General features: G+C 41.0%; 1 protein-coding gene across 4 annotated transcripts in view; it reads right to left on the reverse strand.

The window, feature by feature from the left end:
• Window positions 1–16,040, reverse strand: part of TAF1B (TATA-box binding protein associated factor, RNA polymerase I subunit B) — a 64,660-nt gene extending 48,620 nt beyond the window's left edge. Inside the window, exons 1-6 of one of the 4 annotated variants that reach the window (XM_041756914.1) lie at window positions 15,917–16,040; window positions 14,162–14,260; window positions 10,594–10,681; window positions 8,221–8,318; window positions 6,236–6,331; window positions 778–931 (exon numbers count right to left, since the gene is read on the reverse strand). In XM_041756914.1, coding sequence (XP_041612848.1) covers window positions 778–931; window positions 6,236–6,331; window positions 8,221–8,318; window positions 10,594–10,681; window positions 14,162–14,260; window positions 15,917–15,934 — 553 coding nt within the window. In that variant the 5' untranslated portion in view covers window positions 15,935–16,040. Of the gene's footprint in view, window positions 1–777; window positions 932–6,235; window positions 6,332–8,220; window positions 8,319–10,593; window positions 10,682–14,161; window positions 14,261–15,916 lie in introns of those variants that run through there. The other 3 variants (XM_041756915.1, XM_041756917.1, XM_041756916.1) reach the window with 3 other exon arrangements.
• Between the last annotated feature and the right edge of the window lie 1,265 nt (window positions 16,041–17,305).

The raw sequence follows: 17,305 nt of genomic DNA on the forward strand, positions 1-17,305 counted from the left end.
GTTTTCTACCATGTTGCTTGAAAAAAAAAAAAAAAGTAATCTGGAAACAATAAAAATCACGAATATATCCTTTAAGAAGGTCTCTGTTACCTTAAGCGTACTTCTTTTTTATTTAGAATTATGGAATTAAATCAGAAAGTAAAATTCACACACATACATATGATATAGTAAGTTTTACTGCAGCCTATGCTTAGAAATTGGGCATATCATCTTTGATTCTTACCTATCTGACCATATGGCTAAGATCTATCATCTCTCTATTGCAACTTTTCTTTGAAAATTCTGAGCCCACACATATGTGATCTTTGTTGAGCTAGCTTCTTTCTCTCTGGATCCACATATTGTTTAAGTCTCCTTAAAAATCATACAAAAATACTCGTGTGGAAACAATGTACCTTTTAAAAAATTCCACTAAGGTTTCATTTATTTAAAAAAAATTTTTTTTTAAATTTTTATTTATGATAGTCACAGAGAGAGAGAGGCAGAGACACAGGCAGAGGGAGAAGCAGGCTCCATGCACCGGGAGCCCGATGTGGGATTCGATCCCGGGTCTCCAGGATCGCGCCCTGGGCCAAAGGCAGGCGCCAAACCGCTGCGCCACCCAGGGATCCCAAAGGTTTCATTTATTTTACCTTTCTCCTAGCCATATTATTTAGCAAATCATTCTTTCTTGCTAGGCCAAGTTCCTTTCCTTGGAATATGAAAAGATTAGACTAAATTATTTTTAGGACATATTACTAGCTTTAAAATTCTAGGTAGTCTGATTCTCATTTTTACCTGATTGTGATGTTCTGCTGATGGGGAAAGGCTTCTGAGTGTGGCCATCAGGCTTAGAGTCTGTTCCACTTTCAACAAAAGAAGGGCAGCTAAAGTCACTCAGCAAGTCAGGCTCACTATCCCAGTCTGAATGACTTGGGTTATCTTCTAATACCTATTTGCAAAATAACATACATAAAATTATTACATAAGAATTTTTTTTAAGATTTTATTTATTTATTCATGAGAGACAGAGAGAGGGGCAGAGACATACGCAGAGCGGGAGAAGCAGGCTCCATGCAGGGAGCCCGATGTGGGACTCGATCCCAGAACTCCGAGATCATGCCCTGAGCTGAAGGTAGTCACTCAATCACTGAGCCACCCTGGTGTCCCGCTTATTACATAGGAATTTAAAATGCAGTTAATTTCCATGAGCTTAACCAAGTCCTGCCCATCTGAAACACCACAGAGTAAACTATTCTAGAAAATTGCAACCATTTACCAAGTTCCTAAAACCAAAAGATCTTTACCTCTGCAATGTGCTCCCTGGCTGCTCCTGGCGAAAGGCTACAGATAAAGGTGAGCAAGGAAACAGGCTGCCAGCAGACACATCAGGATTCCTTCTCCTCTAACATCTCTCCTATAGCCCGACTAGCTACACAAATAAAAACATCAATAATGACTCCTGCACAATGCTGGCTTCTCTTCACTGAGCCTATCTGGGAATTTTCACTTTGATCTTTGCTAATTCCATTTCTCCTACCTGGGTTATCTTTTTTTCTCTTTCTCTCCAATTTCTTATTTCATGCTGTCTTTCTAACCAACTCTTCTTCAATGAGTTTTCGATTCCCTGAACTCCTCTGGTACTTTACTATTTATAACACTTAATTGACAAGGATATACTGATACCACTATTTAATTTTTTACACATATACTGTTGAAATGGTGGTCAGAGTGTCCCTAAGAAAGGGACAGCCAGCTGGCTGGCTACCCAAAGGCCTCATTAGCTGACATTACCTTGGGGAAATTGATCACAGCCAAAAAGCCATGTTATCAGCCACATGGACCAAGAGACTCAATCTTATCAACAGGAAGTAAAACTCATGTTAAGGAAACTCACAACAGAATAAGGAAAAAAAATAAGGGAAAAGATCCTCTCTCTACAGGTAAGCATGTAAGACAAGGTATGCCATAAAACTGGCAAATAAGCATGGACTCAATGAGAAAACTGAAGCAATCACAGAAGAAAATGTCTACAAGCTTATGTAAGCAACCATCTGCCAGGAATTTGACCACATACTCTACTCTCTGATTCTTCTGGTTGACTATCCAAGCTCCCATCTAAAAAGCCAGTTTCGGAACACCTGGGTGGCTCAGTGGTTGAGCTTCTGCCTTCGGCTCAAGACGTGATCCTGGGGTCTTAGGATCATGAGTCCCGCATCAAGCTCCCTGCAGGCAGCCTGCCCTGCCTATGTCTCTGCCTCTTATAAGTAAATCAATAAAATCTTTTAAAATATATAAATAGCCAGTTTATCCCTCTGCACCTAACGCCACCCTTTCTACTCAAAGATTATCCCTCATTTCTATTCTCTCTATTGAGAATTTCTTCTCTCCTATATCATTTCTATCAAGTACACAAATATGCTATCATTTATCTCACTTAAGAAAATGTCCTTGACTCCAGCTACAAAATAATTTCTGTGTATTTCTTCGCAGAAAAATGCCTTGGAAGAGTTATCCAGACTCGCCATCTCCAATTTCTCTCTTCCCAGCCTATCTTATACCTCATTCTAATCAAACTTGCAGCCCCACTGCTCCACTCATCCATTTTTAGCCCTTTCCCTTCCTGACTGGGAAGCTGTATTTCTCGGTTGATCACTCCCCTCTTCTTGAAATACTTTATTCCTTGAATTCGAGAACACCCCCTCCTCACTCTCTAGGCTTCCTCCTAATTTACCAGTTGCTCCTCAGACTTCTTTGCTGGTTCTGCTTTTATCCCAGACATCTTTACCCTAGAGTGGCCCAGAACTCAGTCCTTGGTCCCCTTCTGTCTTCACTCCTTGTTAATGTCACCTGGTATTGGGGTTTTAAATACTACCTACTACATTGTTTTCAACTCTAAAGTACACTGCCTCTCCCCATATTTTAGTATCCCTAATATCAGGGTGTATCTTACAACCAATGGTATGTCACAGTTTGATTTGCAGCATTATTTTCTTTCTTGGGGCACATCTTCCGAACAATGGCATTTAAGATTTGAGGATTATAATGTAGATTGACAACATCCAAATCTGGATCTCCAAAAGTCCTCTTTCCTGAATTGAAGAGTTGTAAATCTGAGTACTTAAAATTTCCTCTTAGGTGTATAGCAGCTATCTCAAACTTAATGTGTCCAAAACCAAACTATACATCTTCCTGCTCCACCTGTTGCGTCGGGTCCCAAATTTAAGTCATCCTTGATAACTCCTCATTTTCTCTCACATCCTACATCCAATCCATCAGGAAATAATGATGACTCTATCCAAAGTTTATCTAGAATCTTAGCGCTTGTCGTTTCCATTGCTACTACATGGCCCCAGCCACCACCATGTCTTATCTGGAAGAGGGCTTCTCAAACTTTAGTGTGCATAAGAAGCACCTAGGAACTGTGTTAAAATGCAGACTGATTCAGTAGGTCTGGGTGAGGCCTGAAATTCTTCATTTCTTCCCCTGGATAGCCTCATGGCTTACTCTCACCTAAGATTCCTCATCACAGAGAGGAGACTTTCCCTGATCACTCCCCATGAAATAGCACTGATATTAGTGATTCATCAGCTGCATGTAACACTCAGTGCTCATTATATCAAGTGCCCTCCTTAATGCCCATTCCCAGTTACCCCATCCTTCCCCTCCTCAACTCCAGCAACACTCAGTTTGTTTCCTAGAGTTAAGAGTCTCATGGTTTGTCTCCTTCTGATTTATTTCATCTTATTTTATTTTTTCCTTCATCCCCTATGATCCTGTTTTGTTTCTTAAATTCCACATATGAGTGAGATCATATAATAATTGTCTTTCTCTGATTGGCTTATTCCACTTAGCATAATACCCTCTAGTTCCATCCATGTCATTGCAAATGGCAAGATTTCTCCTTTTTGCTGGCTGAGTAATATTCCATTATATATATATATATATATATATATATATACACACACACACACACATCTCACAAATCTTTATCCATTCATCTGTTGATGGACATATAGACTCTTTCCATAGTTTGGCTATTGTGGACACTGTTTCTATAAACATTGGGGTGAAGGTGCTCCTTCAGATTGCTACATTTGTATCTTTGGGGTAAATCCCTAGTAGTGCAACTGTTAGGTCATAGGATAGCTCTATTTTCAACTTTTTGAGGAACCTCCATACTGCTTTCCAGAGTGGCTGTACTAGCTTGCATTCCCACCAACAATCTAAGAGAGCTCCCCTTTCTCTGAATCCTTGCCAGCAACTGTTGTTTCCTGGCTTATTAATTTTAGCCATTCTGACTGGGGTGAGGTGGTATCTCATTATGGTTTTGATTTGTATTTCCCTGATGATGAGTGATGTTGAGCATTTTTTCATGTGCCTGTTGGCCATTCGCATGTCTTCTTTAAAGAAATATCTTGTTCATATCTTCTGCCCATTTCTTGATTGGATTATTTGTTCTCTGGGTGTTGAGTTTGATTAAGTTCTCAAGATTTTGGATACCAGCCCTTAATCTGAAAAGACATTTGCAAATATCTTCTCCCATTCTGTCAGTTGTCCTTTGGTTTTGTCGACTGTTTCCTTTGCTGTGCAAAAGCTTTTTATATTGATAAAGTCCAAATAATTCATTTTTGCCTTTGTTTCCCTTGCCTTTAGAGAGGTATCTAGCAAGAAGTTGCTGCAGCTGAGATCACAGAGGCTGCTGCCTGTGTTCTCCTCTAGGATTTTGACGGAGTCCTGTCTCACATTTAGCCCTTTCATCCATCTTGAGTCTTTTATGTATGGTGTAAGAAAATGGTCCATTTTTCATTCTTCTGCATGTGACTGTCCAATTTTCCCAATACCATTTGTTGAAGAGACTATCTTTTTTCCATTGGATATTCTTTCCTGCTTTGTCAAAGATTAGTTGACCATAGAACTAAGAGTCCATTTCTGGGTTCTCTATTCTGTTCCATTGATCTATGTGTCCATTTTAGTGCCAGTACCATACTGAAGACTAAGCTTCTAACTTAAAGTACGTGCTCCTTTATCCTTTCAAAAGAGAATATATTCAAAGTAGCTATACTCTTCGATAAAAATTATATTAACAATTTGTTTATCAGGTTAAAATTTTGCTTAGTGCTTATTTATTCCTCAAGAAGATTTTAGTGTGGGGGTGGCTCAGTTAGGCATCTGCCTTTGACCCAGGTCATGGGATCGAGTTCTGCATCAGGCTCAGAGCTCAGCGAGGAGTCTGCTTCTCCTCTCCCTCTGCCCTCCTCACCAGGTCCCTACATCTGCTCATGTTTGCGCTCTCTTGTGAAGTCTCTCTAGCATAGTAAAATCTTAAAAAAAAGAGAAGATTTTAGTGATACTAATATTACCTTAGACAGATGTTTATTCGAGTTAACAAAATCTTTTTAAATATCTTAACCTAAAAATGTTAAAATGTCAAAGAGAATTCCAGGTTCTGATTTAAATTTTCTATGTGCTAGGCAAACCCCCAGTATACAAATATAACCAACCAATACCTTAACTATGTAATTCTAAAGATCAGAATTTCTTTATAAAGATTTTATTTACTTGTTTGAGAGAAAGAGAGTGTGAGTGAGTGCAAGAGGGGGAGGAGGGGCAGAGGGAGAAGGACAAGCAGATTCCCCACTGAGCAGGGAGCCTGACATGGGGCTCAATCCCAGTCCCCCAGGATCATGAAGTGAGCCGAAGGCAGATGCTTAACCAACTGAGCCAGCTAGGCACCCCAAGATCATATTAGTTTATCAAACTTGCCTTTTTCACCAGTGGAATCCTCTCCTACCCCCAAATAAAACTTCCTATGATATACTCATAAAGCAGTTAAAAGCAAACTAAAAATATAAATGCTTTGGAGGATGTGGGAGTCCAGCCAGACTTATTTTTCTTCACATAAAGACTGCTGAGTAGAGAGAACAAGCTGAATCATGAAATATGAGGTAGTGGATATTCCAAGCAAAAGGAAAAACATGCAAAAACAAAACATTTTAATACTACAATTAATAGAAATTCCTTAAGTTTCTACTTAGAAGTTAACTACAAATTTCTTTGTTTCAACTAGTCAAATTAGAAGTCAAAATTAGTTCCAATGTCTAGATCAATAACCCTGTCCTTCTAGACTACGAGAGAAACCTCTTCATTGATAATTCTGACAAACATCATAAATCCAGATGAAGATGAACTTGTCTTCATCTCTATCTCACATTAGGAATATCTTTTCATCCTGCTTCTCAGACTTGTGACTTACCGTAGCTTTTCTTTTACTGGTATAAACTGGGTTTTTACAATACGCCTGCTTGCTCTTCTGAAGGTAGCGCTTCCAAAAATTATGTAAAACTTCATTCTAAGGTAGAAGGGACAGGAGTGGTGATTCAGGTTATGACAAATACACTGATACATCTATACCACCTGTATTTTATATATTGCCCTCTATCTAAATGTATTCTTAGCTTTCTTACCTACTTTTCTGAAAAAGAATTATCATTACAAAATCAGGTATATGCGAAATAGTGAATAAATTCTTAGTGAACAAAGTCTTCATTCTTCCCTTCCTTTTGCACAGTTAGTATATCGAAAATGAGAGAAAGAAAGCAACTTATCCGTAACTACACGTCTAGTTAGAGGCAAAGCTGCTACTAGGTCCAAGTGGGAGTAAAGTAAGATAACAAAACAACTTTTCTATTTATTCATCACCTACTAGGTAAGAGGCATCCATTAGCTCTAATACAATACTGCAAGAGAGCTACTATCTCCTTTTTACCACCAAAGAAACTGAGTAAATTGGCCAAAATGACCTAGCCAATAAGTAGAAAATCCATGAATAAGATTTGAAGCCAGTTTTGATTCCTGAGCCTGTGTTCTTAGCATAATGCCATTCCTGTGCTATTGAAATGGTCAGGTCTAAACAGTTATATTCATTGGCTAATCTTAGACAAACCATTTTCAGGATTAACCCTGATGAAGTATGTAGAAAACTATACAGGAGTAAACCTACTGTAGTTATTTGGTATAACCATATGAAATTATAAATTAAAAAGCATTTATAACATAGGATGACTTGAAACAAACCGGGATTCACAAACCCCCAGACTACCACCATGGGTGCCATCTGGTCTCATGTTTTGTTATTTTTAATTCCTATAATACTTCTCAGGGTAGGCCCAGAGTCCTTTTGGGCCATGCATTGATCTTGCCCCAAACACTGATTTGAACAGCAAAGGCTCCTTTACAAATCTTTCCTTGGTCACTTCAGTCCCAATTGATCTTTCTGCCTTCTCTTTCCCCTTAATGTTACTTATGAGCACATCATTCTATCATTTCATGTTTACTCATTCCAGGTATACATTAAAAAAAACTCCTCTCTCCAACTTGGCTGGATCTCTTAGAGCTTGGTTTCCAATAATGGGCATGAAGCAAGTGTATGATGACCATTAGCTGCTAAATAACTAGCTTTTTAAAGAATTCCTGAAATGGTTTCAACCAGATGAAAAAACATGAAATTCACACAATAGCAGAGATACTGTGGTACTCTGGAGGGGCAGCAAAGTCCAAGTGTGGACCCTGGACCAGCAGCATCAGTGTCAGCTGGGAACTTGTTAGAAATGCAAATTCTTGGGCCCTACTCCAGACCTACTGAATCAGAAACTCTAGAATGAAGTTCAGTAATCTGTGGTTTAACCAGCCTTCCAGGTGATTCTGATACACATTCAAGGTTGAGAAACCGTGGTTTAATGTATCACTCCCCGAAGTACACTCTCAAGTCCTATGTAAGTTTTAAAACTTAGAATGAAGTTTTACATAATGAACTCAAGTCCTAATAGATGCTACATTATATACGCACACTACAGGATTTTGTTCTCAAAATGTGAATACTGCACACTATACCCTGAGCAATCAAACAAGCACATTAACACACAAAAGACACCAAAAAGGCTGCAAAGTTATTTGTTTTACTTTATTTAACCCATTGTTTCCTAAATTTCTAAAGAGTAAAACGTTTTTTATTTTCTTTTGGTTGTATTGCTTATTTATATCCTGTAGAACACACTTTGGGAATCAGTGACCTAAAAAAAGAATTAAAGCCAAAACACAAAAAAAGGAAAAGATTTTTCCAGTAGCCCTAGCGTCATTACTGATAACCATACTTTTCTCCTTAGTTTCACTCTAAATCTTACTGTTCTTCAAACAAAACGTAAAGCTAATACCTAATGGTATTAGCACAAATGGACTTACCTTTAATTCTGGGCCTACTCCAAGGGTCTTTAAGGCTTCTGCTTGTTGATAAAGTATCTGCTGAAAACCTTCACACACATACCAATCCCAGCCTTTCTCTAAATAACAAATAACATGTTTCAGACATTTGTACTCCTATTTATTAATATGCTACTACACAGTTACAACCGTGCTTTACACATTACAGCTAGGATTGTTTTGTATTCCTGAAGAGGGTTTCCATCCTTACACTCTCTTGGCTCCAATCCAGCAAATATGTACACAAACGCTGAAGCTAAACTCCATTTTTAGAATTTTTCAGATTTTAAATATTTTAAATTATCTACAATTTTTCTAAAATATTAATGAAATTACAAGGTAGAAAAATGAATAGTCACCATGTTAAAAAACTAAATAAGCTTTAAAAGTGTGTATTCAACGATGAAGTATATCGTACTGGACAATACCCAGCAGAATCCTGAAGGAAAGCATGCTCAACACTCAGCCTTTGCTTCTCTCCTCCTCTGTTCCAACTCACAAAGAAAGGAAACAATGAGTATTTGGATAATGAATGAACAAAAACCAAGATGTGATGGTCCAAGAGTACAGGAAAGGGCAATAAGAACATTCAGACAAAATAAACTATTTGATGGCACTCTGCTTTTCTGGAAACAGTTCCAGTATAGAGGGAGATATTGGGAGCAGGAAACTAATACTTACCAGGACCTGCCTAGGCATCAAGTATGTACTAGGTATTTTAAATAAGTTATTTTCTTTAATCTGCAATAAAACCGTATGAGATTGTGAAGAAATATGCCACCACCAGACAGAGCTACATGTTTAAAGAGAACTACAAGTTAAAGAAAATATTAAAATTTGTTAAGACCCTAATGTAGTACCCCTCCCTGCTGGATAAATGTTACAACTCTTTGAAAAACATGCTATCGACACCTTTAACACGAAGCTTATGAAGTCTATTACTAGGACTCCAAGATCCCCTCTCCACTGCAGAATGTCATAGGACTCTTCTTCCCTACCCTGTGACTACCTCAATTTCTTGGGTTGTATATAAGTGAAAGAGGAAGCCTCTAATTTTGATGCATTCTGAATGTGAGGAAGTTTAAACTTCTCAAACTGTATACCTGTGCACTCTTCTTCCAGAACACTACTCTTACAAACTGGTAAAGTTGTATTTTAAATTCTGAGTTTTTGTTTTACATAACAAATCATATTACCATCCTCATTTTAAAGATAAGAAACTATGCAGGGTCAAGTAAGTTGAATCTAAGCCACTTGGTAGCTAATTTGAAGCATCTAAATTTCCTGCAGCAATTAAAGTTGAAACTATACATTTTAATTAAGTCAAATCCAAATTAATCAAGGTATACTCTAATAAAATTTAATTAAAAATTAACCAGCCTAATAAAAATAGTCACTATTAAAAAGTTAAACAGAAATAATAAGCATTCAGGCATTCTCTCTGCTATTCTATTAAGAATACCAGTATATTTCACATAGATATTTCACTAACACTTATATATCTAGGTTTCATGTGTGTGCAAACTGAAAGCTATCTCCTCTACAAGAATCCACCACCCTCATTAGCCTGGTTCCATACTGGAGAATCTGGCTCTAGATAGTCACAGAAACAAAAAGCATCAGTTAGACTTTACCTCAGATTCTTTTCTATAATGGTTATTCTATGTACTCACTGGATTAATGAAGTCGATTACCTTTAAAAAGCACACCCATGTTGAGATTATTTTAAGGAAAATAATTTTCCTATTTTAATAGAGTGTATTCAAAATTCAATGTGAAAAGTGGATTTCTAAAAGTTGAACATCAGGTTGAACTTGTCTAACTTGACAATTCCATACTCAAATCATTTTAGAAAGCATCTCTCTTAGAAGCACAGAAAATCATATTCTTAATAGATGACACAGAACAGAGAAACATATGTCAACAGATAAGAAGGAATACACTCCGTTATCATTTTTTGCATAATAGTTGCTCCACTGGAAAAGCAACTCACAACCATAATCAGGATAAAAACAGGATATGCTTAAAGACATTTACCTCCAATTTTACCATCAACAATTACTCATTTTAATTCCACTTTGGATGACCTGTTTACAACTTTGGCAACTTCTTGACAATCTATTTAAAATTCTACGGGACACCTGGGTGGCTCAGCGGTTGAGCATCTGCCTTTGGCTCAGGGCGTGATCCCGGAGTCCCAGGATCGAGTCCCACACCAAGCTTCCTGCATGGAGCCTGCTTCTCCCTCTGCCTATGTCTCTGCCTGTGTGTGTGTTTGTCTCATGAATAAATAAATATTTTTTAAAAATAAAATTCCATTGCATATCCCTAAGCATGTATAAAGAAAGGGCTTACCAAATTTTCTTTTTCTTTTAAGTCCCCGGTTGATGGCTTGTATTTTAGTATTAGGAATATCCCCAGTGTTTATAACTTCCTTAGATCGCTGCAGGAAACAAACAAACCATTAAAAAGTAGTTTTACATCTCCCTAAATAAAATTTCCAAGCACGCTCTTGGAAGCATAATCAACCAAACTGCAAGTGCCAGGACCAAGGACAGTAAGATTCTGGTTAACCTTTACTTTGCTTTTTCATTCAAAATTTTTCACTACTCAAAACAGTACCTGGAACACAGTAAACACTAAAAGTCTGGTAAATGAATACTCTTTTATTTTATTTTATTTATTTATTTATTTACTCACTCTTTTATTTTAAATCACTTTAAAATAAAACCTGAGGGATCCCTGGGTGGCGCAGCGGTTTGGCGCCTGCCTTTGGCCCAGGGCGCGATCCTGGAGACCCGGGATCGAATCCCACATCAGGCTCCCGGTGCATGGAGCCTGCTTCTCCCTCCGCCTGTGTCTCTGCCTCTCTCTCTCTCTCTCTGTGACTATCATAATTAATTAATTAATTAATTAATTAATTAAAAAATAAATAAAATGAAATAAAATAAAACCTGAAATTAAAATCAAATTTTTTCCCTTTTTCCACCATCCAAACACACTCTGGAATTAAGAGAACTGTATTTTTTGTAACCAGCAATGCCTACATTACATACAGATTCATTTTATTCTGCTTTTCTATGTATTTGAATAATATAGTTTTCATTTCTGAAATTATAAAAGTACTACTTTTTATTTTTAACCAAACCTACACAATTTTAGAATGACTGAATAGGGATTATAACTCATCCCATAGTCTTCAACTCCAAGTGCTCTCAAGGGCTGCTGCCTAAGATTCTGCCTCTCTCACAACCAAAATATAAAAGAATTAAGTCTTGGGCTAGTATCCAAGATCTATAAAGAACTTATTAAACTCAATAGCAAGGAAACAATCTTGGGGTCATGAGATCAAGCCCCACATCGGGCGCTGTGCTCAGCCAGGAGTCTGCTGGAGATTCTCTCCCTCTGCCCCCTCCCCCTGCTTGTACTCTCTCCCTCTCTTTAAAATAATGAAATCTCACATAAAAGAAAAGAATGCTTCTTTCTTGACAAGTTACTCTATACAGGTTCTCTTTCAAATGTGGAACTAGGTAGTCCAGTAGTATTAAGATCTTTCAAGTTAAAATGACTGCAGATTTTATCACTCAGAATCAAATAGGAACATTATCAAAGGCAGAAATAAAAGAGGCAATTAGTTAACGTAGTTTAATTTCTACAAAAATAGCACGCTGGGGATCCCTGGGTGGCGCAGCGGTTTGGCGCCTGCCTTTGGCCCAGGGCGCGATCCTGGAGACCCGGGATCGAATCCCACGTCGGGCTCCCGGTGCATGGAGCCTGCTTCTCCCTCTGCCTGTGTCTCTGCCTCTCTCTCTCTCTCTCTCTCTCTCTCTCTCTCTCTCTGTGTGACTATCATAAATAAAAAAAAAAAAAAATAGCACGCTGACTTCATCTTCTAATGGCAAACAGTCCAATTAGACACAATCTTCCTTCACTACCTTTACATTTGCATTGCGGCTACAAAAACAACCGTGGGTAAAACTGCTAGTGCCTTACATGCATCAAAGCAAAGAGGATCAAACTGCATATATTTAAAGTGTATGCATTGGGGCCCCTAGGTGGTTCAGTCACTTGAGCGTCTGACCCTTGGTTTTGGCTCAAGTCATGACCTCAGCGTCATGGGATCAGGCCCCAATATGCTGAGTAAGGAGTCTGCTCGAGAGTCTTCCTCTGTCCCTCCCCCACTAGTGTTCCCACACACACTTTCCCTCTCTCTTGAAAATAAATAAATCTAAAAAATAAATAAAATGCAAGGGCACCTGAGTGGCTCAGTCAGTTAATTGTCTGCCTTTGGCTCAGGTCATGGTGCCAGGGTCCTGGGATTGAGTCCCACATCGGGATGCCTGACCAGCAGAGTATTTCTCCCTCTGCCTCTCCACAACCTCCCACCAGCCATGTTCTCTCTTAAATAAATAAACAAAATCTTTAAAATAAACAAATAAAGTATATGAGCTAATGTATATATGTATGCATATTCATGTATCTATACAAATACATACATATATATACATCTTTACGAAACCATCACCATAATCAATAAAATATCCACCATCCACAAAATTTCACTGTGCTAGCATCTTTTTAATATTCTGTGTAACTTAAATGGAAGCAGGCACAAGAACTTCAGCTGCATACTAAAGAATAATGATTGTTTCAAGAAAAGCTCTGTATAAGCAACAAAGTATATTAGGTACTTTCCTCAAAGGAATTTTTTTTTTTTAGTTTTTTTATATATTATGCCCAAGTTTTCAGTTGTTTAAAGTGTGAAGATAAATCTAGTCCCTGCTACTCCATCTTGGCCAAAAGCAGAAGTCTACACAGTTACTTTTATCTGTCTCAAATTTGCCTTTCTTAAGTCTATGTGGTAAATGTTATATTTGTTCCTTCCTGGCTTTGGAGACTTTGAGTAAATCTTTTTCCAAAGTGGAGCCCTGGCATGTTTACCTGTCCAATAGCTGACTGTCCACACCCTTGATTATTTTGGTTATATTGCCCTGAATGTGTGGTGATTAGAACAGGACCTAACACTCACTCCCAGTGTGAAGGGGGCCTCATTTACCAAGGTTATATCAGACAGTATGACAATCTCTAGTGTAAGAGGCAGGTGTGATGGGGTAAAATGAGCACTGTAGTCACAAGACTCAGGTTCACGTCCTGGCTCAACACTTTATACTTGTGTGACTTTGGCAATCTCATTCAACTCCTGAGCCTTACTTGCCCCATCCATGGATTGGCATGGTACTATATCTCACAGGTGTTTATGAGGAGGAAATGAAATAATGAATAAGAAAAGACTTTGTAATCTCTAAAGTACTGTACAAAGATAAAATGATAATGAAGCATATTTCCAATATTCCCAACAGTCTTCAATCTTTACATTCCATCTTCCAAACCTCTAAGCTACCACAACACATAAAAACTCTTACATAAGTATTAACAAATAAAGAGAAATGCATCACCTTATAAGTACAATTTTAATTATTTTCCCTTATATTACACAGTCTGAATCATGAAATTATTTATAAATGCAGCCCAACATCTTTTCAAAAACCCATCCTAAATCTAATTTACTCATTCCTGGGATCCCTGGGTGGCGCAGCGGTTTGGCGCCTGCCTTTGGCCCAGGGCGCGATCCTGGAGACCCGGGATCGAGTCCCACATCGGGCTCCCGGTGCATGGAGCCTGCTTCTCCCTCCGCCTGTGTCTCTGCCTCTCTCTCTCTCTCTCTCTGTGACTATCATAAAAAAATAATAATAATAATTTACTCATTCCTTAACCCACGTGTAAACAGTTGAAGACTACTTACGTTCTTGGAATTTGGGCAGTACATGAGTGACAAAGATTATTTGGGAACTAGGCTACATATCAGGCTAAAATTGCAATTTTTAAAACATTAGCAGACTCATAAATGATATATATTACTTACTTCTGTAACGTTGTGGCAAGAAGTGCAATAATATTTGCCTTCATCAGTAAGACCCCAGGAGACAGCAGCACACTGAGTACATCTTTCCTTGAACTCTTTCTATAGAAGATAGAAAAGCTGTTACTATCAAGCCATATTCAACACACTGCACCTAAACCCTGCAGTTCTACTTAAAGGGTTCCCTGCAATTTTAACCTACAGATTAAAAGAAAAAAAAGGAAGGAAGGAAGGAAGGAAGGAAGGAAGGAAGGAAGGAAGGAAGGAAGGAAGGAAGGAAAATGTATCCAATAGATTAACTATAAACAAAGAGAAAGAAAGAAAAATGTATCCGAGAGATTAACTATAAACAAAGAGAATAGTTCAGTCTTTTGAATAGTTTGAAGTGGAATTAAATGATTTAAAAAGTTTCTAAAACACACAGTGTGTGAGGGGGGTTAAAAGAGGAAGAAAAGGTGGTAGGGGTAAAATGGGAAAAAAGGATGAGTTACTAAAACTGCAAAGTGCTGTGAGGGGGAGAAAAAGGGGGACAAGATTTAAGTAAAGACAAAACTTTAAAAATAGAAACTGCAAACCATTTGGAACTTTCTCAATGATACTAGAAACACATACAGCAAAAGAACCAGATTTTTATTGGGGTTGTTCCGAGTTTCGATTTATTCATCCAGCAATATAAGGAATATCACCTGTGTATGCACGAGGCATTTAACTAGGGGCCGGGGATTCAGCGGTGAGCAAAACAGACGTGATCTCTACTCACAGCAAACACGGGCTAATGGTGAGATACAATCACTAATTTCATTAACCCAGCACGTACAGACGTTAGCCATCCATCATCCAACAAACATTTATTGAGCATCTATGACAAGTAAGGCCTTCTATCACCCTGACGCTTCTGTACCTACACAGGCAGACCCTAAAAGGATGGGTCTTTGACCTTACCCTTGATCTAACTGCCGAATACTCCTTTACCGCAGCACAAGAGCGCAGTGGTTAGCGCAGTGTGTCAACAACAACAACAACAAAAACGAATGCGGAGGGGCACCTGGGGGGGTGGCTCAGGGCGTGACCCCGGGGGGTCCTGGGATCCAGTCTCGCATCAGGCCCCTTCCTGCAGGGAGCCTGCTGCTCCCTCTGCCTTTCTCTGTGAGTCTCTCATGAATGAATGAATGAATGAATGAATGAATGAAATCTTTAAAAAAATGAACCCGGATTTATTTCAACAACAATCAATAAATAAAATCTTTTTTAAAAAACGAACCCGAATTTATTTCTTTTTTTTTTTTTTTTTTTTTTTTTTTTTTTTTTTTTTTTTCGAACCCGAATTTATTTCAACAGGCCGGTGAAGTGTGCGGTGCCCGCGTCCTGATCACCTGGATAAATTACCCTGGAGGGGCCCACAGCCGAGTTTGGAATCACCGGACGGTGGCGGGGATGGACGGTGGCGGGGATGCCGAGGGACAGTTGCGGGGTGGCTGGGGGGGGGGGGCTCAGGAGCCAGCCCGTCGGACCCGGCTCTCCCACGCCCACCCCGCCGTCCAAGGAAACTTGCGGGTGGCCACCCCATAAAACCCACAACTCCGTCGTCCTCCAGAAACACACCCACGTGGACGCCCGCCCCGCCCTCCCTCTCCCCCAAGCTCACCCGGCCCGAAACGCCGGCCTCTGTCCCCGAAGCGCGCGCCCGCCCGCCCCGCCAGCGCCAGCGCTTTCCCCGCCCCGCAGCCTTCCGCCTGCCCCGCTCCGGCCGGTGCTCACCGCCTCCTCCAGGTCCATAGCGGTGGTGGTGGTGGTGATGGTGGTGCCGCCGCCGCCGCCACCGCCCCCCGGCCGGGCCCGTTACCCGGGCAGCGAGCGCAGCTTCCGGGAGCGCCGGAAGGAGCCCGCCGGGCGGAAACCCAGACCGCGGCTTGGAGTTCCGGGCGCCTGGGGCCGCGGGTTCGTCTCCGCGCGCTCCGGGGAGCAAGCCCCGCGCGCCCGCAGCCCCCGCCCAAACTGCTCGCCTCCGCCCCGGCGACCGCCCTGCCGCCCACGTCGGGAGGAGGCCGCGCGCGCCTCCCGCTGAGCCCGCCGGGTCCCGGCGTGGACGCCGCCGCCCCGTCGGGCTTTCACAGGCGCGGGAGCGGCGTGGGCTCCGGGAGTGAGGCGCGCGCTCGTGGAGCTGGGCCCGGTGCAGGCCCCGTGTGGGCGCGCTGGGCCTCGGTCTCCCCCGCCGTGAGACTCGGCTACTGGCTGCCCGGGGTAGTTGGAAGCTGGGGGAGGAGTCTACACCGCCTGGCTCCTGCTTTCAGCCCGACGCTCGAGGGGAGAAGAGTCCGACGGGGGCAGAGGCAGAGGTGGAGAGAAGGTCAGGTCCGCGGGTGGCTCGCGCAGGACCAAGGCGCGGGAGGCCTGTGGCCGCAGGGCCTTGGGCCTGAGCACCTGGGAGGGGTGAAGCCCGCCTGACTAGCAGGGCCAGGCCGCGCGGGGACAGCGTGGGAATCGGGGAGAAGAGGAAGCAGGAGGCCCCGGTAGGATGCGAGGACAGCTGGATCAGGGAACCGAGCGCGCCCAGGTGGCGTCTGGACTGGGAGTGCTCTCTGCCTCGATGGTATTTAAGGTCCTGAGACTGGAGATCGTCAAGAGACTGGCTCTTCGCGGCGCCTGGGTGGCTCAGCGGTTGAGCATCTGCAGCCCAGGGCGTGACCCTGGAGACCCGGGATCGAGTCCCACATCGGGCTCCCTGCAGGGAGCCTGCTGCATCCTCTGCCTGTGTCTCTCGTGAATTAAATAAATAAAATCTTTAAAAAAAATAATAAAAATAAAAAAAGACACTGGCTCTTTATTCACGCACTCCTTATTTACTTGTCTATTTATTTCACAGTTATTCAACATCCACTCTACGCCAGGCACTGTGCCAGCTATTGGGAAATGAGAGGACAGAGTCCCTGCCTTCAAGAGCCATCCAGTCCAGTGCAACAGTCGGTCACATTATTTTATCATGGCACTAGACAAGTGTTCTGTCCAATTGTGTCACCCATGTCATTTGCCAGGCTTGGCTCTGTGCGACTTGAGACTTTCTGAAAAAAACCTTACCTATCTTTACAGCATTAAGGATTGTCCTAGAAACAGCTTGACCATAAGCCTTTTCTTTTCTTTTTTTTTTTT

The sequence above is a fragment of the Vulpes lagopus genome, chromosome 5, assembly GCF_018345385.1.
Source record: "Vulpes lagopus strain Blue_001 chromosome 5, ASM1834538v1, whole genome shotgun sequence".
NCBI lineage: Eukaryota > Metazoa > Chordata > Mammalia > Carnivora > Canidae > Vulpes > Vulpes lagopus.